Genomic DNA, 22,301 nt, shown 5'->3' with positions numbered 1-22,301 from the left:
GAAAACTGAGGCACAGAACATCATATAAGTCTGTCCACATACTCAACTTGCAAGGGTATGGCTACAACCTAAGCTTAGGCGATCAGATGGCTATACCTCCTCCTTAGTGGAAACAACTTTAGCAAGCAATTGATCTAAGAACATATTGGAATTAACTCACAAACTTATGTGAGAGAATATGGCTCTGTTTGGTCTTCATTTCATTCAAATCTGAAAACAACCATTGAGAACAAAGCACAAATGAAATAAGCTGAACTTCATTAAAATTAAGAACTTCAGCTTTGCAAAAGACAGTGTCAAGAGAATTAGAAGACAAGCCACAGACTGGAGAGATAGCTGCAAAAGATATAGCTGATTAAGGACTGTTATCTAAAATTTAAACAAACTAAAAGTTCAACAGTCAAGAGACAAGCAACTTGGTTAAAAGTGAGCCAACAGACACCTCACAAAAGAAGATATACAGATGCAAATACACATATGAAAAGGTGCTCCATATATGTCATCAGAGAATTGCAAACTGAAACAACAATGAGATACCACTACACACCTATTAGAATAGCCAAAATCTGGAGCACTGACAACATGAAATGCAGGCAAGGATGTGTCACAACAGGAACTCTCATTCGTTGCTGGTGGGACTGCAAAATGTGCAGCCACTTTGGGAGACAGACTGGTAATTTCCTACAAAACTAAACATACTCTGATCTACAATCCAACAATCATGCTCCTTTGCATTTACCCAAAAGAGTTGAAAATGCGTGTCTACACAAAACCCTGCACATAAATCTTTATAGCATCTTTATTCATAATTGTCAAAACTTGGAAGCAACCAAAGTGCCATTCAGTCTGTGAAGGGATAAACAAACTCTGGTATATCCAGACATCAAATATTATTCAGTCTTAAAAAGAAATGAGCTATCAAGCCATGAAAAGCTGCGGGGGCGGGGGGGGGGGGGAGGAACTAAATGCACATTACTAAGTGAAAGAAGCTAATCCAGAAAGGCTACATAGTGTATGATTCTAACTATATGACATTCAAGAAAAGACAAAATATGGAGACAATAAAAAGATTAGTGGTTACTATGGGTTGGGGTGGGGGTAGGGGTGAATAGGCAGAGCACAGTGGACTCTAGGGGCAGTGAAAATAATCTGTATGATATAATGATGACACATGTCATTATATATACATTTGTTCAAACCCATAGAATGTACAACACCAAGAGTGAACCCTAATGTAAACTATAGACTTTGGGTGATAATGTGTCAATGTAGGCCCATCAATTAAAACAAATGTATCACTTTGGTGGGGGATGTTAACAATGGGGGTAGTTATGCCTATGTGTGAGTATACACTGTGGAGTATATGGGAAACCTCTATATCTCCCACTCAATTTTGCTGTGAACCTAAAATTGCTCTAAAAAAAATCAAGTCCTTTAAACCCACACACTCCCTCCAAACCAACACCATTGGTCTGGGTAATCATACAACCAGCTGGACTGTTTTGATTGAATTGACCTAACACTTAAGTTTATTTTTAAAAAATGTATTAACTTTAATAAATAAACTAATCAGGAAGAAAGGAAAAGTTCAACTCTCTGTTTGCGTCAGTTGATTAGCTCTTGAACAGAATTGACGGGTTGCTTGAATTGTTTGACAAACTCCTTTGTGTGGTGAGGGTGCGAGTCTGTGTGTTTTCATAGAACTCCTGTCAGTGTAGTCCAAACTGTGTGCGGTGGGGACACAGCTTACCAGTGTTCTGAGCGCTGATTCAAGTCAAAAGTTCTTTTACATCCCCTGAGTTCCAGAGGTGCCATGTAAATATAAGTTACAATTTTACTTATGTATTCACTTCATATTTTTCCCATCACTGGAGAACTTGAAGTGTTTTTGCAATTTACAATACCATGAAACCTTAAGCACGTAGGGCTTAAAACAAAACAGTTTATCTACAGCAGTGGTTCTTCAAGTGTTGTCCCAGTGAGCAATGTGGGCCTCTTCTGGGAGCTTGGTAGAAATGCATATTCTCATCCCGTCCCAGACTTATTAAGTTAGAAACTCTGAGGATGGGCCCAGAGATCTGTGCTTTGATAAACCACTCAGGGGATTCTCATGCTCACTGCAGATTGAGAACCGTGGCCCTAAAGGAAAAGAAAGAGGGGACACCACCAGATGCCTCAAATGAACCCCTGACTTCCAGTGAGTACAGTCTCCGGCATCCACAGTTCTGTGTTCCTCCATTTCAATTACATGTGGTAAACCACAGTCCAAAAATATTAATGGAAAATTCCAGAAATAAACAATTCATATGTTTTAAATTGCACACCATTCTGAGTAGCATGATGAAATGTCTCCATTCCACCCAGGATGTGAATTAGCCCTTTGTCCTGAGTATCCACACTTGTGTACACTTTCCGACTATCAGCCACTTAGTAGTCGTCTCAGTCATCAGACCAGCTATCAGAGAGAGAGCCCACATTCACATAACTGTTATCACAGTATATTGGTATAATTGTTCCATTTTATTATTTGTTATTATTGCTACTCTCTTACTGTGTTAATTTGTTTATTTTTTTAAATATATATTTTTATTTATTTCAGAGAGGAAAGGAGAGGGAGAGAGAGAGATAGAAACATCAATGCTGAGAGAGAATCCTTGATAGGCTGCCTCCTGCACACCCCACACTGGGGATTGAACCAGCAACCTGGACATGTGCCCTAATGTGGAATCAAACCGTAACCTCCTCATTCATAGGTCGATTGATGCTCAACCACTGAGCTATGCCGGCCCGGCTTACTGTGTTAGTTTATAAATTAAACTTTATCCTAGATATGTGTATAGGAAAAATACATATTATATATTGGGTTCAAATTACCCTCGGTTTCAAGCATCCACTGGGGTCTTAGAATGTAGCCCCAAGGATAAGTGGGGATGACTATATGAATAAGAGATCCTAAGATCTTTCTATTGTGCTTTAATTAATACTATGTGCCCTAAAGAAAGTTATTTTATGAGGTTTTTTTTAAATATATTTTATTGATTTTTTACAGAGAGAAAGGGAGAGGGATAGAGAGTTAGAAACATCGATGAGAGAGATACATCGACCAGCTGCCTCCTGCACATCCCCCACTGGGGACGTGCCCGCAACCAATGTACATGCCCTTGACCGGAATCGAACCTGGGACCTTTCAGTCCGCAGACCGACGCTCTATCCACTGAGCCAAACCGGTTTCGGCTATTTTATGAGTTTTTATTCCTTCTTTCAATCCTTGGCAGTTCAAGCACTGAGTTTAGGTCAGATGGAGCTGGCCAAATAGACAGTGGCAGATTGATAAGGATGGATCATATAGAGCAATTTAATTAAAACTAGCAAAATGCCCCAAACCCATATTGGTAATTCCAATTAAACTAGTCGTCTTTACAAATAAATTGATCAGCAATGCTGTGAGCTCCTTGTTGACCTGGGAATTAGCTATAACAACTCAAAGCAGTTAATCCCACTGAATGTCAATTTTTTTTCATATAAAATTCTGCCAGATTAGCCTTATAAGATTGAGAAGGCTGTCTCAGCCAAATAAAATATCCCTTAAGAAGAAAGGAGTGGCACATCCCTGTCATCCCCGACTGCCATCAGGGCAGGCTGACTGAGAAATACTGAAAGGGAAACTGAGGCAGAGCTTCCCAGGAGGGTACACACTAGTGACGAGCATTTCTCCTTATGCCCTAGCATGGAAGGTTCCATTGTGAATCTGCCCCAGATCGTGGCTCTAAAGAAGAAATACAAGGCTTACCTCTACATTGATGAAGCTCACAGTATTGGGTCTGTGGGCCCGACTGGCCGGGGTGTAGTGGAATTCTTTGGAATGGACCCTCAAGATGTCGATGTGTTTATGGGCACATTCACCAAAAGCTTTGGAGCCTCGGGAGGTTACATCGCTGGAAGGAAGGTAAGAAAGGGACTTCTCGTGTCTCTGTAAACCTTGAACAATCTGGGGATGCTGTCTGAGGGCTTCTCTGGGTTCCCCACACCTCGCTTGATCACGACAGGAGTTCCACAGCCAAAGAGCACCCAGAATGTCAAGGAGCTCACCCCCTGACAGTGCAGAGGAGCATGTGATGAGTAATCAGATTAGAATACAACAGCCACCCTATCTGTGTACACAGGCCAAGACAGTGCCAAGCAGAGGATGGTTAACTGCAGGGAAGAAGTCTTAGAATGAATGTCAGTTTTGCGGACAAATGATGGGGGATTATGTTTCTATATACCAAACCTCAGGAATGATAAGGGGGTGCTATAAAACTGTAAGTAGTGTGGTTTGGGGGCCATGAAAATACAAAGCAATAGTGGGCAAAGGTCAGATATTCAGAACCCTGTGTTATAGTGGTTTTAATCAAAATAGGAGTAGCAAGATCAGAAACATCCTTTTTAGGGGTTTTCTCTGCATTATAATTATCTCTCACAATTTTGGAGAAGTTGTGATCAAATCTTGTCATCCTTTAATATCTATATACCTTAAAAACTCTGATCTGATGGGATTAGACTCCGTTCATTCTAGTGCCAGGGTCACCAAGGGGGTTGCCAATATAAACCAGTAAATGTTTAAATAAAATTTAGAAGAAGAGGGAAGCAGAAAAAGAAAATGAGATATTCAAACCTGGGTTTGAGGGATAAAGGAGACAGTTGCCTGGTTCATGATTATGAGAGTTTTATACAAATCCTGATAGCGCTCTCATATAGGTCTACGCCTGCCCCAAAGAGGCTGCACAGTAGTGGTGTTGGCTCTGCCCAAGAGGGCACAGCAGGCCCCAAACCAGTGCGTGCAAGTGACATCAACAGCTTACCTAAAATTCCTAGTTCCTTGATCATTGTGACCAGCAGGAACAAGACTCCTGGTAAACCAATTAGACAGACATGGAGGACAGCTGAAAACAGTGTGGTCATTGAACACTGGGATTTAAAACAATAGATTTCATTGTGGTCCTGCCGTGAGTTGCACAAATGCTTCAAATGTTCAGCGTTTTCAGTGGCCTTTCCCCTTCACTAAGCACTACTTTTCACCAAGCTCAAAGCATTGTTTTTCATCCTGTGGGAATTAGCCAGGTGATGCTAGAAACCTAGGGCATGCCCAGGAGCCTAGCAAACTCAGCTAAATCTGGTGCAGGGTGAAATGCTCCCTTCCTAGAGCGTGGAAGCAGTGGGACCGGAGGGTCTCAGATGCCCAAGCTGCCTTCTCCGGGCTCCAGGGCTTCGTGAGCTTGTGGTTTTGTGATTACTTTAGCAGCAGTTCTGAGCTACGGAAATGTTAACCATGCTTAACTCTTTTTTCTTGATCCAAAGGCACCTGAATAAACGGACGCTTAGCGTGTCCTTGAAATATTGTCAAATGTGTTAGATGTCACATTTTCCCCCTTAGAGTTCCTTCCTCTGATATCACGTTAAACAAAGGCTCAGGATTACCCTGAAGTAAGGACCAGCTCACAGTTTTCTCTCACACTCTCCATCCCAAAGTCAGTAGACTATTTTTAAAGGTTTATTTGCTCTTGTCTATGTAGCTTCTCTTCATTTGGGGGTACATACTGAGCAATTGTGAAAACTACTATCATTTATTTAATCAGTACGCAGAAAATGTATGCCTATCTGTTCATTTTCTTGCTCTTTAAAATACTCATTCTGTGCATACTTAGGTCCAGAGGACTGCATCATTCTTCCTCCTGTTCCTCCTCCTCTTCCCCTCCCTCTCCTCCTTCATGTTGCCCTGCAGGCTCTGAATTGACCACTAGATGGCAGCAAGAATTAGGGAGTGTTTGGCCGAGATCCATTATAGTCTATAGAGACCTTCTGCCCCAATCCAATCAGCAAGAGACCAGTTTTCAAGACCTGAAGGGTGAGCAGGAGATAGAAGGCCACCTGAGAAAGTATCTGATGATTTAAAAATCAATCAGATACACACCTGTCTGGGATGGTTTTGGTGAGACCGTGATAAACCCAGATAAATTATAATTTCCTTCCAGCCAAATGAGTTAATGTAACTTTTATATCTGCTTTTCTGTAGCTTTTTAAAATTATGTTAATTTTAAATTATGTACAGTTTCAATTTAAATGAAATTTTTATTCCCCTGGACTTTTAATAAATTTGTGGCAAGTTTTTACTTGGTATTTGTTTTAAACTATGTTTTTTAACTAATTATTAGTTACTAATAGGACATAGGGTTGGGCAAATTCTAATGCTTTTGCTTGAAAAAAAAATCTTGCTACTTATCTATTTAAATAATTAGAGTACAGTTTTCAGAGTTTCACCATATAACTTTTGCTGGATAATTTTCAGTATATGTCTCAATTTGATGGGTATTTTAAAATATCCAGGATTCTAAACCAATGGGTACAAAAACAACAAAATTAACCATAAAACATGTTCACATGCACATATGAGGACTTTACATTTGTCTGAAACCTTAATAATTTCAAATTTACTATGCTCATAGGGTTCTTAGTAAAATCTTGTGATTTGAAAATACTTGTTTGGATTCAAAAATCTAAAAAAAGATTGAATGCCAATGTTAGGGTTAGTCATAGAGGGATATACATAACAGTTACTAGAAGACTAGAAATCTTGGTGGAGTTGGTCAAGGTGAGAACTATGTACATAAGCAATCAGATGCATCATGTAAGAAAAAATATTTGGAAACAAAGGGGAGAAAAAATGGTTTGCTCCTAAGATAGTACCACAGAGAGTAGAGATCTTATCTTGGTTTCAGTCTTCCTGTCACAAAGTGTCCTACAAATTCATCTCTGTTTCCTGGGGTACACTGCCCTGACCTCAACCTTCTCTCCCCGCCTCAGAGAAACTGCTAAAAAAAAAAAAAAAGTCTCTTAATGTTCAGCAAGATTTTACAATTTTGCTCACTTTGAGTTTGGAGCTGCTCTAGATGATCTGTGAACAACTCAACTTGGAGGATTCTGTCCTTTTAAGACTTTTGAGGTGAAGTGTCAGGTAATTGTCTTCACCTGTCAGAGCTCCATGCCATGAATGGCTTCTTTAAAGAATGACTGTGATGATGGGGCTAGGTTTCTTATTTTTTAATTTTGTATTGATCCAGTTGCTGGAGAGATGGGTCGACACTGCAAATCCAGTTTTGGGAGTTCACGTTTTTCTCAGGCATGATCTTGAGTTCTCTTGCATGTCTGGTGCTGACCCCTATCTTTCATAACCTCCGCAGACTGACCAGAGGCTTGCAAATGAATGAAGCAAAGGTAGCCTTCATGATTGATAGGCTGCAGGGCTGGAATTCTGGAGGAGGGCAGTGGGAACAGGCAGCCACGTATGGAGAGAGCATCAGCCCCAGAAGCCTGTGTGCCAGACGAAGGCAGGCCCCTTGCAGAAGCCAGCTCTGCCCTCTGTGCTCAGCCCTGGCTGCATTTAACAGCCCTTTGAAGTAAATGGGGGTCATGGAATGAACACCAAGATGTTTATTCTAAGAGTCTCCTGTCTGATTTTCTCAGAAAAGCCACCCTTGTCCTTGAACTCCAAGCCTATGGGTAGAGAAAATAATCAGGGTTTTGAACGTACAAATGGACATGGAAACTTCGGTCTAAGAAGACCTCTAACCCACCCTGAAGGAAGACACAACCCAGACCCGCCTTGCAAAAAAGACCAAAGCCAACTCTTAATTCATGGCTCATGGCACCCAATGGGGGAATGCTAGGAGGGAATTTAAAAAAAGAAAAAGAAAAACAGAAAACAAGGCTTTCCTTGATGCTTTGCAGAAGTTACTCAAAGAACCCCACTTTCTAAACCACATAAGCAAATTAGCCCCTGTCCATACACTCAGACTCTGATAGAAAGTGGACTTCATCTAGGAGAAAGAAGATTATGGGCAAGATAGGCTTAATGTTAAAAGGATGTGATATTGCATTGCGGGGGCATTTGTTCTAATAGAATGCATGTGATCTTAAGACATTTCTCTATATTCTAAGAAAAGTTGAGGGTTGGGGACATTGAGAAGAGCCCTTTAAGGATCAAAGACACCTTTGTTTTGTTTTTTGTCTGATCTTTGTCAGCAATGCCCCAAGGCTAAGAGAGTATCATTATAGTTGTTTTCCATAGAATGCTTGCTGTTTAGTTTCAGGGACCCTCACTATCCTTCCTCAATCCATAAAGGCCCCTGCTCTCCATTAGACCATCAATATTTACCAGACCCCTGCTAAGTAGCCACCACTATGGATTTTCAGAGAAGTGTATAACAACTCTGTTCCCTGCTCTCAAGGAGGTTTCAGTCTCTTTGGAGAAATAAGATTAATATACGTGAAACACTTGATACTGATGCAATTCAATCTACTGTTCGGCTCTATAAACACTTGAATATATAAGGAATTATAACAGCCTCTCAAAAAAGAGGAACAATCCTTGTGGACTAGGAAAAAGTAAAAGTGAAGGTGGTCTTCTCTTGGTCACCTCCTGGTCCCTCCTCCCCTGTCCGGAGAGGTAGTATAGTGTGGTATTAGGGGTGGGGACTCTAGAGTCAGACACTTGGGGTCTAAATCCTTGCTATCCAACCACTCTTTGGTTGAATTCTTTTCTGATCCTTTCTGTGACTCAGCAATCCCATCTATAAAATGGAGATGAAAACAGTACCTACCTCATAGAGCTATTATAAAGCTAAAATGTGTTAACACATGTGAAGTTTGTAAAATGGAACCTCAGCCAGCCAATGAGTTTCATCTATGGCTATATCATAGCCCTCGAACATTACTCTCTGCAAAATAGGGGAGCTGGAATAAAAGGACTCCAAGGAGTTTTTATATTTTGGTCCCCTCCTCCCACCCCATGCTCCCAGTTCTAAGAATCTCTAAGTTGGCAATCTATTAATACTTGTTGATAGCATCAGGTATTCACTATGTATCAGATCCTACTCTAAGCACCATATGTGTATTAACTCATTTAATCCTTATAATGACTCTGAAGTAAACGTAACTATTTTCTCATTTTTCAGAGAAAAAAGTGAAAGCACAGAGAGGTTTAGTAATTTGCCCATGGTCACAAATCAGTAAGTGGCAGAGCCAGGGCTTGAACCTGAGCAATCAGATTCCAGAGCCTGTGCTGTAACTCCAAGGTCATATCTTCTCTAAGGAGACAACCCCTCATCACCTTTTTTGGAAGCACTAGCTTCTCTCTCTACTCCCAATCGACTCCTCCATTGTTTGCTGAATAAGATGCCATCTGTATTCCTAGTTTTAGCACATGCCCATGCCTTTCTCCTCTTCTGCCTATATCCAAATCTACCCATCCTTCAAGACTGGACCACCTCCCTGAAACAGCCCTTTCCTGACTCAGGTCCACAGGAGCACCCATCATCCTGTCGCCTGCACCCTCCCAGGTCTTCTAGTTGGCTTCCTCGGCATCCTGCTAGGTGGCATCAGCTCTCAACAGAGAAAGGAAACCCCAGCTGCTGCTCAAAAAGAAGCACTGAGCATAGAGCTAGTGCACCTGCTCTGGGAAATGGCTCTCTCTCTCTCTCTCTCTCTCTCTCTCTCTCTCGCTCTCTCGCTTTGAACAGTGCCCCTACCCCCACCATCCTCCAAAATGAACTTCACAAATGCCTGTGGCCAGTGCCTTAGGTCAGGCCATCATCATGCACATACTCTTCAAATAAGGTGAAAGCCAACCCAACTGTTTTTATGAGATTCACTAAACAAAAGAATAGACAGAATCAAATTTTAATTTTAAGATAAGTGGATAATACCTGCCAAGGACTAGTTTTTATACCTGTCTTCTCTTCTTGGACTCCCACATTTAGAATATAGCCCAGAGCAAAAAGGTAGGTGGCAGGGTGGGGAGGGAGAGAAAAGAGAAAAAAATGAAGGAAGGAGGGAGGAAACAGAAAAGGAGAGAAAAAAATTTAGTGGAGAATTTGAAATTAAAAGAAGAGGGGGACTCAGAGTAGAAGGAAGGAGGAAGAAACAAAAAAGGAATGGAAAAAAAAGAATGTGAAATGAAGGAGAAGAGAGAGAGGAATTTGGGAAGAACGATGTATGAAGAGGGGACTTAGAATGAAGGGCATATGAAGGATGCAGGAAGGACAGAATGGAGCTACCAGTTCCCCTGCCCTGGGCCGGGTAGAGGCATCATATTACCAACCAGCTGTGAGGCAGGTCACTCTCTTTCCTGAAGATGAGCTATGAATGTTTACAATGCTTGTGAACAACCATGGCACCAGACCCCAAGTGAGATAGAAAAGTGGAGGATGGTGCACAGTTCAAGGTTCAGAAGTGGACATAGATGTGGCCAATAAAGGGGAGGTTAGGAAGAGATGAGCCTGCCAAAAGCACAGCTCCCCCAGTTCACCTACATGAGGGAACAATTGATCAGACATCTCAGTGGGATTCTAAACTGTCTTGTTATCTTAGAAGAGAAGGTGGCTGATCCTTTACAGACCCCACTGCTAATACAGAGAGCCGTCATCAGCCCATTAGCTTTTCTGCAGAACACCCTGAAGGTCCCAGGCAAGGAGCCAGTACAGGTGGGAAGATAGATGGTCTTCCCAGCTGGAACTGAACACCTCCAGATGCCAGCTCTGTGGCCCTCCTGACTGTGACTTTAGGAGCTTCTTCGGGCTCTCAGCAGACCTCCCTGGGACCTTAGGTTTGGCCTTAGGAGCCAATCATTCCTCCCACTGAGGACCAGCATTCTGTAGTGAGTCAACACTCCAAATAGTGTTGCACTAAAGTTTCAGTAGTTTCCTACCGCCCAAGGCATAACCAGAGTTTATCTGGTTCTAATCTACACTGTGGTTTAATTTCACACTTCTCCCTTCTGCCACTCTATCCCCCATCCAAGTTTTCTTTTGTTCTATATTTGTCTTTATTCTTCAAAACATAATAAATTTCACCTTCTCGCTGGAACCTTCCCTACCTACTCCAGCTAGCAAGAAGTCCCTCTCTTTTCTCTGCAGTCTATAGCTCTGTTGCATATATTAGTTTATTTCTCGTTACTTTTCCCACCATTACTTTTTCATGGGCACAATGTAATGCAGTATGCACAATGGCAAGATCACATCCTGTATTCTTTGGACACTCCTGAATACTAAGCCAGTGCTTGTACATACTAAATACTCAACAAATGTTTGGGAAATCATTTCTCTTTTACACATCTGGTTTGGCTTTACAGACCTCAACTCCAAAGTTGCTGCCTTTATTGTATACCTTCTAAGGTTTTGAGGGAGAAACTAAGAAGAGCGATAAAAAAAAAAAAGTTTGGTAATGCCTATTAAAAATCGCAGCACGTTCAAGAATCAAATGTCTCATGCTATGATGAATGGGGTTGGGACAAAAAGTGACTTTCATCACCAACACTGAGACTTACTTGCCTTGTTTTTGGATTTACCTCCTTTATTAAAGGACCTTGTGGATTATTTACGGGTTCACTCACATAGTGCTGTTTATGCTACCTCCATGAGCCCCCCAATAGCAGAGCAAATCATCAGATCAATGAAATTCATCATGGGACTGGATGGGACCACGCAAGGTAAGCAGGCCTGCGGTGAGCATGGCTCCCATGAAATCCTTTCTAGACCTCTCCTTGTGTCCTTTTGCCCCATCAATTTTCCTCTTCTGTAATATATACCTTTGACTTAATGTAACTCAATTTATAAATCAAGCCATGTGTACATAAATAGTACCTAATATACATTATACATATTACACATATGTACTAGAACTGCTGTCAGCGCACAAAAAAGGAATGCTTTTTTAAAAGCAAAACTTTCTAATTTACTTCTTAATGTGATCAGCAAATTTGGATAATTTTGTGTATTAGTTGTGTTAAAAATGAAGCAAACAATGCCATGTGTTTGCCTGTGCTTTCTCAGGGCTATTAGTCAATTGATATTCTTTTTTTAAAATCTTTCTCCCCATCTTCCTTTTGTTCTTTCTTTCTGCCTTTCTTTCATGGGAAAGGAAATCCACCATTGGCCATTGAATATGGACAAACCAACACACAATGAAAACTTTACAGCCATTTCTTTGAAATTGGGTCACCATAGCCAAAGTGTGTCACTTTGCTCAACCCAAATGAGCTTAATCTTCTTTTTGAAATATTGTTTCATCAAAACTTCTTGGAGATCTCCTTCTATCTTTCAGATATAATTCATAGATTTTTACTGCATATCATAGTGCAAATAACAGTGGTGAATTAGTCACTTCTTGATGCCAGACATCTGGCAAGTGCATTCATGGAAGTAGCAAATTATACGGGACCAGAACTGGCCACTGGGCTAAACAATCCATGTGTCCCACCCCACCTCCAGCTGATGTGCAGTCCTATTATTTAGTTCAGCCTTACAAGCCTACTATTTCAGTGGAAGCCTACAGAAATCCATCATTCTTTAATTTTATCAAAGCAACAGAATAGGCCACATACAAATTTTACCTAGAAGCCCACTATATAGAATCGATTAGAACAGAGTTGGTCTGTTCTAATCTCCAAACTGGTGGCCCCTGAGACCTTTCTACTGAGTCCTAGCGATCCCCCAGGTCACTAGTTTGAAAACTCCCAAGACAGACCTTTTTCACAAAACCGGGAAAATGACTCTCAAAGTGACATTGTTCCTCCTCCATGTAAAAGACAGATATTGATTGATCTCTAGGATCCCTTCCAGTCTTGTCTTTTGGGTTTTATTATTCCATGTCTTATTGAACAGTCTGAGTGAAAAGGAAATGAAAATCCAATCTAGGGAAGCCACATGGTATGATGGTTAAGGGACTAGACTGAAAGCAACTCCTTGGCTTTGACACCTAGAATACCACTTACTCACTGTGTGGCCTTAGGCAAATGACTTAACTTTTCTGTTTAACCCTGAGCAAGTTACTTCTCTATGCTTCATTTCCTCTGGATGTAAAATAAGGGAAATATTATTGATGCGTTACGGTTTTTGTGAGACATGTAAAATACTTAAAATTATGTCTGAAAATAATTATATAGTAAGCATTATATAATGGCTCGCTATGTTATTTGCTGTTATTCCTGAGGTGTTCAAGAATTTAGACCATATTTCAAGGGTGCTATAAGAAGGATTCTTATGGTGGAAGTGGGGTAAGACTACATGTACTCCAAGATCCTGGATTAGTCAGGATAAGTTATGCTGGCATAACAAGTAAGCCTTGAAATTCCCAGTGGCTTAACAAAACCAAGGTTTATTTCTTGTTTGTACCACATCTATTACAAATCAGACAATTCTCTGCAAAGTTTGCCACCATGGGGGCAGTGATTCACGCTACTGCTAGCTTGAGGCTTGGCCATCTCAGCATATGGCTTCCTTGGGCACCATGGTGGAGAGAAAGAGAGCATCAGCCTGGAAGTGACACTCATCACCTCGCTTGCAGTCCACTGGCCCAAACTAGTCACATGGCCACACCCACATTTGGGGAGCGTAGTATATTAAGGGATTTAGATATGACATGGATAAGCAGATAGATTTCAGTCTTTTAAAACTGAAGCTAGAAGTAGAGCTACACCATTCCCACATGAGTTCTCATGATGGGTACAAAACTGGCCTGGCACCACTGGTTTCTCATGATGCCACTAATTGATCTTGAACTTCACCCACTTCTTCATGGAAAACAATGATTTGAGATTTGTGCTGATGAGCAAGTTAAATGAATTGTCTTGCAATGAACAGAATTATCCTTTGTCTTATTTTACAGATGAATAACTAGAAAAAAAAAGTTATTCTGAAAATTTGCATATTTCTTAAGCCCTTTTATGTGTATGTTGTCACGTACCCAACTTGACATTTTCTTCTTTCCTCTGGATTGCTTTACCCCTTCGTCCCAGACAGAACTTGTTGTGTGTATCTAATCATAGTTGAAGATCTGCAGAAAAATTACATTAAAGACATAACCATTTCTCCTTTGATAGTTGTCAATCAGCAATTTTTACTCCTTTCCAGTGGGAGATATTTCCCTTGTTTTTTCTCTCTTTGCTTTAAAATTAAATAATTATTTGGTTATTACTTTTAACCTCTCAGTTTAAGTTCCTCACCTCACTCCTCTCACAAGAGAGAAATAAGTAACAGAGAAAGCTATGTGAACAGCTAGTTTTCTTAGAACTGAGATAGGAGAACCAGGGAGAAAGAGAGGACAGTTTCTTTTCAAAGGAATGAACAAAGGAAAGTAATAGGAAAGAAAATTGACAGTCATCAGCCGAGTTTCAGATGGTTCTGCCTGACACGTCTTTTGAAGAATTCAAAGGCACAGCTGAATGATCATGTTGGCCTCATTTACGACAATGCCTGCTTTAAATAAAATGAGCAGGACAGGTTGGGGATATTGCGTTTAACTCGCCCCTTTCTGCTGAGATAGACAGACTCTCAGGGTAAAGTTGCCCAACGCTCAAAGGAAAGCACTATGTCACGCCGGAACTGCCTTACAGGATAGGATCTAAGAAAGAGGGCCTGGCTCCAAGCCGTCATCCCCAGCCCACTCCACTGTTACTGTGATTGGAGCCTTTCAAGGCTTTGTTTCGGGTGGAGTTTGGGGAGCGTTGGCCAGATCTCTTCCTTGATGAATGTCTTCACTTTAATCTGCAATGCAAAGCCATGCGCTTCAAAGAAAGGCGAGCTACAGGAATAAGGTCAGTATTCCTTTGAAGCCAAGGTTCAAAGATGAAATAGAAGTCCCAGTGAAATGACAGTGTTTATGCACAAACAGCCACCTCCACCCTGCAGCCTGGCTGCTGGTGGAGTTAATGCACACAGGCTGGGGGGGCTCTGGGCCTGTCGCTCGCGCGTGCGTCCCACATGCACGGAGACCCGTTTCATCTCCTGGCCTGTCACTCCGTGCAGCACAATGAGCCCAAAGTGAAGATCTGGTTTCTCCATCCTAATGGATGTTGGGTGGTCCACCAGCCAAACCAATGCTACAACCCTTTTAAGAGCTAGAAATGTGTCTTGAATTAATTTGGTGTTCCTCTGAGTGTCAAAGCCCGTGCTCGGCTTAATAAATATGTCGTGACTCAACTTCCATCTCGCCAGCTTACTCGATTTCAGTGCCAGTGTCTATGCTAAACAGGATCGAGGGGCTGTTCACCTCAGAGGACTGGGAGCCTGGAATCAGTTCTACATAAGTTGTGGCCACTGAGGGGACCCCTTTGTGATTGGGCACCTCCAATGATTGGCATCACTTTTAAAGAGGTCGAGAAAGATTCCAGGTCGGTCATTTTCTTCATCTAGACCAGTGGTTTCCAACCTTATTTTGGCCATGCCCCACCTAAGCATCTCTAAAATCCTGATGCCCCCCAGTGACACATAATTCTTACTATTGAAAAAGTGAACTCCTATTCATGTGGAGGAAGCATAAAAGGCCATTAACTTGGTCTAAACAAGCTTCCAAAGAACATGGCATCCATGAAAGAGAAAAATAAAAGAACAAAAGGGCAGTTGAAGTACTGAGGAAGAAATCACTAAGAAATTGTTTAAAAAATAATAATAATATGAAGCAATATGAAAAAATAGCAAATAAAGTTTCAAAATATTTAATGGAGAACTGAAATGGATAAATATGTCACAATATATATTTATATACTATATATGAGGCCCCTCGAACCATACAAAATGCAAAAAATTCACTGTCAATAACTCATTCTCGAATTGCCCCCCTTAAAAATCAAGTTGCCCCTCTGTGGGGCATGTGCCCCATGTTGGGAACCACTGATCTAGACAGATATGGCCCAAGCAGCCACAGGAGGGTGAGCCCCAAACCACACCAATGGCCCCCTAAAGCAAGCATTGTCAATAGTTCTCTTATTATTTATTTAATATTTGTAGCTTTTCAATGAATCAGTCAATGTTCTTTTTGAGCTCTTAATCATGGCCTTGCCTCCCCACACTCCCCTCCCCAGCTCTGGGCACCCTTTCACTTCTGAGACAATGGAGGTTGTATCACAAGGAGGATTAAGGGGTGTGTTCTGCAGCCCGACTGCTCAGGGCCCAGTTCCCTGCCCCACATTTGCTGCATGATTGGCAAGGTGCTTACCTTCGTTAGCCTCAGTTCCTTGATTGTAAATTGGGATTGTCAGGAGGATTCAATGGTCATGTAGATAATGAACTTAGCCTGATGCTTGATACACAGTTAACACTCAATAAAAGTTAACAGTTACTGTTATTTTTAACTCATCTGATTTCTTCCCTTCTCTACACTTTCCAGTCAGTTTTGCCCATTCTGGAATTCTGCCTTTCTCTCAGACCTCAGACCTGCTCCCACAGCACATCCTGCACGATTTCCTGTGACACATATCTAAAATCCGGTCGCTTCTCACCACACCCACCCCTCCTTCCAGCAGCTCTCACCTAGATTACTGGAGACTCCAGGAGAGTCTCCCCACTTCTGCTCTTGCTTTTTTATGACTTGTTCTCCAAACAGAAGCCAAAATTCTATTTTAAAAAATGTAACTCAGACCACATCACTCCTCCACTCAAAACTTTTCATTGCCTCCCATCTCAATGTAAAGTCTGGACTGTAGCCTTCAAGCTTCATGATATGGTCTGTCATTTCCCACCACTCTTTCCCTTCTTGACCCATTCCAAGCAGCTGGCATCCTTGCTTTTCTTACAATGCAGGGAGCAGCTTTTGCTGGCCTCTCTGGAACAGCATCTCTGAGCATTATCTGCATGACCCACACTCTTCCTCTCCTCCCATCTTAGCTCACAATCAGCCAATGAGGGGAGCAGCACTATCTTAAATTGTACACCCTCCAGGCCCTCCAATTCTCCTCACCTTGCTTAAGTCTTTATAGCATTTACAAGTGCCTGAAAAGATATAGATAGATGATAGACAGGTAGGTAGGTAGATAGATAGATAGATAGATAGATAGATAGATAGATAGATAGATAGATAGATATGTCTATCTCAGTGGTCAGCAAACCGCGGCTCTCGAGCCACATGTGGCTCTTTGGCCCCTTGAGTTTTTTGCAAAGGCCAGCTTAGGAGTACCCTAATTAAGTTAATAACAATGTACCTACCTATATAGTTTAAGTTTAAAAAATTTGGCTCTCAAAAGAAATTTCAATCGTTGTATTGATATTTGGCTCTGTTGACTAATGAGTTTGCCGACCACTGGTCTATCTAGATCTAGATATACTTGTCTTCTGTTTTCCCTCACTAGGATGTAAATTTCAGAAATAAAGGCATTTGTCTATTTTATTCATTACACTTAGAACAGTGCCTGGCAATTTCAGGTACTCAAATATTTGTTGAAAGTTAGAATCATTCTGTATTTGCCTCTTAATTCAGCAGATAAACTGCCCTTATCTCTTTCATATCTGTGTTTGATTCTCTCCCTTTCCACCTTCTAAAACCACTGGGCCCTCTTCTCAACCATGAACTTATTCATTTCCTTCAACCTAAAGAGCCTTCCCTTACTCCTTCTCCCTCTTCAGACAGCCACTGAGTTGCATCCCTTCCATTGCTGGATGTAAAGCTTCTTGAAAATATGGCCTGTTCTGCCCTCTCTCCCCTCCTCCTCCCCGCTCAGTGTTCAGCACCCTCTGCCCATTTCCAGGCCTGCTTCCACAAATGTCCTCCTGGCCCACCTACCCAACTGTCGCTTTTTCAACCAGACTTGTTGGACCACCCTGCCTAGTTCTCTCTATTTGAAAACAGTATTCTCTTAATTATGGAAATATTCTTTTTTTTTTTAATGTTCTGTCTGTTCTTTCTCTCTCTCTCTCTCTCTCTCTCTCTCTCTCTCTCTCTCTCTCTCTCTCTATCTCTCTCTTTTTTTTTTTTTGGTTAGGCCCCTTCCCTGTCTGCATTTGCCAGAATTTCCTCTTCTGTTCTCTTTACATTTCCTTTGCACAACTATGCACCTCTTTTCCTTTCCTTTATGTAGAAGCATGGTTCTCAAACTTGAGCATGTATCAAAGCCATCTGGAGGGATGATTCAGAAATTCTTGTCGCAATTCTCATAAGCTCCCAGGTGGTGCTGATCTTGCCCGTCGGGAACCCACACTTTGATAACCACTGCCATATAATGACCTCATAATCAGTCATCCTGTTCCTCCATCAGGCACCAATGGATTGTATATTTCTTATGGCTAGAAACCATCATCATATCACCAGGGATCAGCACAGTGCTTGACACATAGTAGGCCTCCAGTACATATTTTCAAGTTGAATTAAAAAGAAATATTCTAAGCTCCAATTGTACATTGCCATGATTGGGTGCTAATAAAATATCTGTTAGGAACATCTTTTCATCAAAAGACTGCAGCAGGATCTCTAAACACTTAATATTGGCCATCTCAGCAACTAGACTTGCTCACTAAGATCAGCCTTTTCCTTGGACTTCTTGCCTATGTTCATGTCTAGTTTTGCTCCTGACATTTATATGCTAATTAAATGCCATGGATGTCAGAAAAAGTTGCTTATGTGTTCCCAATCATCTGAAGTGATGGGACTACCTGATAGAAGAGAGAAAATGTCCACACACTGTTGTATAGCAATGGTTCTCAAAGTGTGGTCCCTGGACCAGCAGCATCAGCATCGCCTGGGAACTTAGGAGAACTGCAACAAGCATTCCTGAATCAGAAACTCTAAGGGCAGGGCAGCAATCTGTTTTCACCTTCCCTGCAGGTGACTCTGATATGGGCTCAAGTTTTGGAAGCAATTTTCTATGTAAAGCAGGAGTGGGGAATGTCTGGCCCACGGGCCGTATAAGGCCCTTGAAATCATTTGGTCTGGCCCTGCCAATGCATTAGAAGTGAGTGAATTAAATGTTTGACCAAATATAGCAGGCTAATTTCTAAGTTGATAATTTTGTATGACCTATGAATGAGGTTATAAATATCCAAATGGCCCTTGGCAGAAGAAAGGTTCCCCACCCTGGATGCAAAGGAAGGAAACAGGTGAGGGTATTGTGCAGCAGGGAAGTAGAGAGAACAGAGGATGCAATTTTGACAAATGCAGACATGGATAGATGACCTAGCAGGATAGGAGGAGGAAGGACAGACAAAAATAAGAGAAAACCCAGGAAAAAGGCATGAAACACATTTTAATCTACTTATTTAAACCCCTCTGTTTCCTCAACCCTGTTCACTTATTTACTGCAAGCACCTCACCTGTTCCTCCCATGCCTGTGACCACTCTGGTATCAGGAATAGCCAAGAGCTTTATGCCCTCAGGAAGTATATATGCTTCACAACAGGCTCCCCCTTCAATCTGTGCCTTCATGTAACTTTTTGAAGTATTTAAAGCTATTAAGAGTTCATGCTCACAAGGGTTATATTACTTGATTTGATAGTAGGCATTTGGTAGATATATGACCATTTCTGTAATAACTCATGTCTCTTGGTATGGACAGAGTACTATCCATATAGTTAAATTACTTATCAGTGCATCTTCAATAGGTGGAATCCATTGGGTGAGAAAAGAACTCCTCAATGGGCAGCAATATTAACTTTAAATTATGACAAGTTAAGCTTACATTCAATTATGACAAATTCATAACTTAGAAAGAATGGCTTTTCCTCCAATATGTACTGGAGTCTGCTTAACTTTATACTATAATTATCACCCTCCCATTGGCTACTCATTCTCCTGTTGTGATGGTTACAATTTGATAACACAGTGTTGAAATGATATTGGCATTTTTCTAAGAAAAGGTGATCTGCTCACCTGATGCCCTTATTCTTGTTACACTTCCAATTTATATTCCTCAAGCATCTTAGACACTATCAATCAAACTTATATTTTATCCACATAATTACCACAATTCCCCACTTTCAATCTGAAGAAAAAGCTTACGAAGCCTGTCAGAGTGTGGACACCCAGCTTTTGGTGAACTTTAGAAAGAAGGTCAATAAGAGAGGGATGAGGAAACTGAGGCTGAAAATAAGTACCTGCAGCCATGTGCCAACACAAGTGATCCTTCCTCAAGCCGAGCTTCTTTTGCCCTTTAGAAAACTAAAAATGTGATCGGCCTGGCATCTGAGGAGAAGTATTAAATAGACACACTCCTCCACAGAGGGCTTCCTCACAGTAAATCTTTCTGGGGTTTTAATTTCTTGCTTGACTTGGGAAGTATTCAGAACATTCCGTCTGTGAAGAAGGTGTTACCTCGGCCCTAGGACTCTGTTTGCACATCACATGCTGCCTTTGGCAGGTCCAGGGAGTGAAAGCTCAGTTAATGGGATTATTTTTTTGCCCTCTGAGTATCTGGCTCTGGGAGGAAGACTCTCCATTCCTGAACTGGGGAAGGGATGTCCTTTAAATCAACATTATGGTGTCACTATTGTATGGTGACACTGCCTATTCTAAAATTAAAACAGAATATTTCCTCCTTTCATTGCAAAATCCCTGGTTCTATTAACTGGGAAATCCAAGGGGCTAAAGGTGGCTGCTGTTTTATACAAAAAGGAACTAGCAATGGAGAGAGGGCATGTGTTCTGTTCGTTGAAGGAGTCCAGATCCGGTTCAAAAACACAGATAAGTCAAAAATTGTCACAGATAAAGTTTTTCTTAGCCCCACAAAGAAAGAGATAATTTTTCTACAAAATAGAAACAAATAAAAAAAAAAACAAAGGGGCCTTCTCTGATTTTCCAGTGGTGTCAACCTCCCTCATATCTGACCCCTTGGCTACCACACAGACCTTCCTTGCTGCTGATACTTGAACTCATCTCTCAGAACAGGCCCAGAGTGAAACGTGGGGCCCAGATGATATATGGACTCAGAACAACTTGGAATGGGGGTTCATGCTGGAATGGTCCTCCTAGCTCCTGTCACCAACCCAGCAGGACCTTCCCTAACCACGCTTTCTAAAATATCCCCACCTTCCTTGTGGGTTACTCTATCTACTCCCTTATGTCAACCATGTTTTCTTCATAGCACTTAGCACCACCTGAAATTATGCACTTGTCTCCTCAGTTACTATCTGTCTCCCCAGGAGAATACAAATGCCATGAGGGCAGGAACACTGTCCTCAACCTCAAGCAGTACCTGTTGGCTGAGTGAATGACCTCATTCAGTGTAAGCTTTGGGCATATCCCATCAACTACTCAGCAGGCATGGGTACCTCTAGTATGTAGGCTCATGGTGGTTCCTCTGTCTAGAAGGCCCTATCTCTCTCCTCAACCCACTATACCTATTCTTTATCTTCTGAGCCCCTGTTCAGCCTTCTCAGTCTCATGCCATCTATCGCTTTTATAATGGTAGTCATACATATCCCACTCTGGTCCTTCAAATAGGTAGTGATTAGTTAATTGTGCCTTAAGAATCAAATATGTGAATGAATGAATATTGAGTGACCTGATTTGGTGTTTGAAGCAGATTACTGGGCAAAGCTTAGAATCTAATCATTATCTACAAACAATTAAAATATCATTTTTTTAGCAGTTACCTGTAGAGTTATTTTGTTTTAAATACTTGAGTTATAATCACTTCCTCGGTGGGTACATGCATAGGCCAAAATCTAAAGTTCCTTTTCTATTCTTTTGATAAATGATATTCTTTTGGTAGCTTTGTTTAGATACCATCTAATATAGAGGTGAGTAAGCTGGATAATTCAAGCCAATGATGCCCAAATAGCAGAAGCAAAAATGGAGTTTTTCCTTTGTTACCCAAGCTGTTAGCCAAATCCTTTACTTACGGTTTCCTATGGAGACACCATCCAAAGCTCAAAGGTGCATTTGACTTTTTTATACACAGTAATCAGCAAATACTTGGCACCAGATAATCTTCTGTGTCCAAGTTGAAGTGCATTTCTAAAATAGAAGACAGTAGGTTCATTCTTAAGTATGCAAAAATTACATTTTCCACAGAGTATTCTGGGGGGTCTTCCTTCCATCCCTTTCCCCATGTTAATGATGATTTGCACTTAGGGTTTTTTTCAATTAAGAAACTTCATATTTTCATGACATTACTTGGTGACAAGTAATAAGAGGTTGAGAAACTAAAATTCACACAAAAAATGTAGAGTTTCCCTTTACACCATATAGCCAATGAAAAGTAGAAGGCATGAAGATTTTGATTCCTTGAAAATTATATGGTACCTTTCTTTATAAGACCATATTACTTAAGGTAAATCAGTGAATTAGTTACTCTAACAGACAAACCCCAACATACCTATGGCATAACACAACAGAAATTTATTTTTTGCTCATACCAAATCCAAAATGGGTGTTCCTGTTGAGCAGTTTTCTCTTCCAGGAACCCAGCCTCCTTCTCTCTTGTGGCTCCTCCAGCTTAAACATATGACTTCCAAGATTGCCACCAACATGGTAAGGAGAATAGAGGATCATGTGCGCGATGTTTT

At 41.2% G+C, this 22,301-nt stretch overlaps 1 protein-coding gene and 2 long non-coding RNA genes across 3 annotated transcripts in view; 1 reads left to right on the top strand and 2 right to left on the bottom strand.

Moving 5' to 3' along the window:
- The window catches only part of LOC129150870 (uncharacterized), a 10,992-nt gene extending 7,163 nt beyond the window's left edge, over positions 1 to 3,829 (bottom strand). Inside the window, exon 1 of the long non-coding RNA XR_008557637.1 lies at positions 3,791 to 3,829. This is a non-coding gene — a long non-coding RNA (uncharacterized LOC129150870). The remainder of the gene's footprint in view (positions 1 to 3,790) is intronic.
- SPTLC3 (serine palmitoyltransferase long chain base subunit 3) overlaps positions 1 to 22,301 on the top strand; it is a 131,270-nt gene that overhangs the window by 85,015 nt on the left and 23,954 nt on the right. Inside the window, exons 8-9 of the mRNA XM_054723873.1 lie at positions 3,727 to 3,946; positions 11,395 to 11,521. Of these exons, the coding sequence (XP_054579848.1) occupies positions 3,727 to 3,946; positions 11,395 to 11,521 (347 nt within the window). The remainder of the gene's footprint in view (positions 1 to 3,726; positions 3,947 to 11,394; positions 11,522 to 22,301) is intronic.
- On the bottom strand, positions 3,872 to 22,301 carry LOC129150871 (uncharacterized). The gene is made up of 3 exons (XR_008557638.1): positions 22,152 to 22,301; positions 21,636 to 21,750; positions 3,872 to 3,935 (listed from the first exon to the last, which is right to left on the bottom strand). It is a non-coding gene; the product is annotated as an uncharacterized LOC129150871 (long non-coding RNA).

This window comes from Eptesicus fuscus, chromosome 12, assembly GCF_027574615.1.
Source record: "Eptesicus fuscus isolate TK198812 chromosome 12, DD_ASM_mEF_20220401, whole genome shotgun sequence".
Classification (NCBI taxonomy): Eukaryota; Metazoa; Chordata; class Mammalia; order Chiroptera; family Vespertilionidae; genus Eptesicus; species Eptesicus fuscus.
This window is presented reverse-complemented; position numbering and strand designations above follow the sequence as displayed.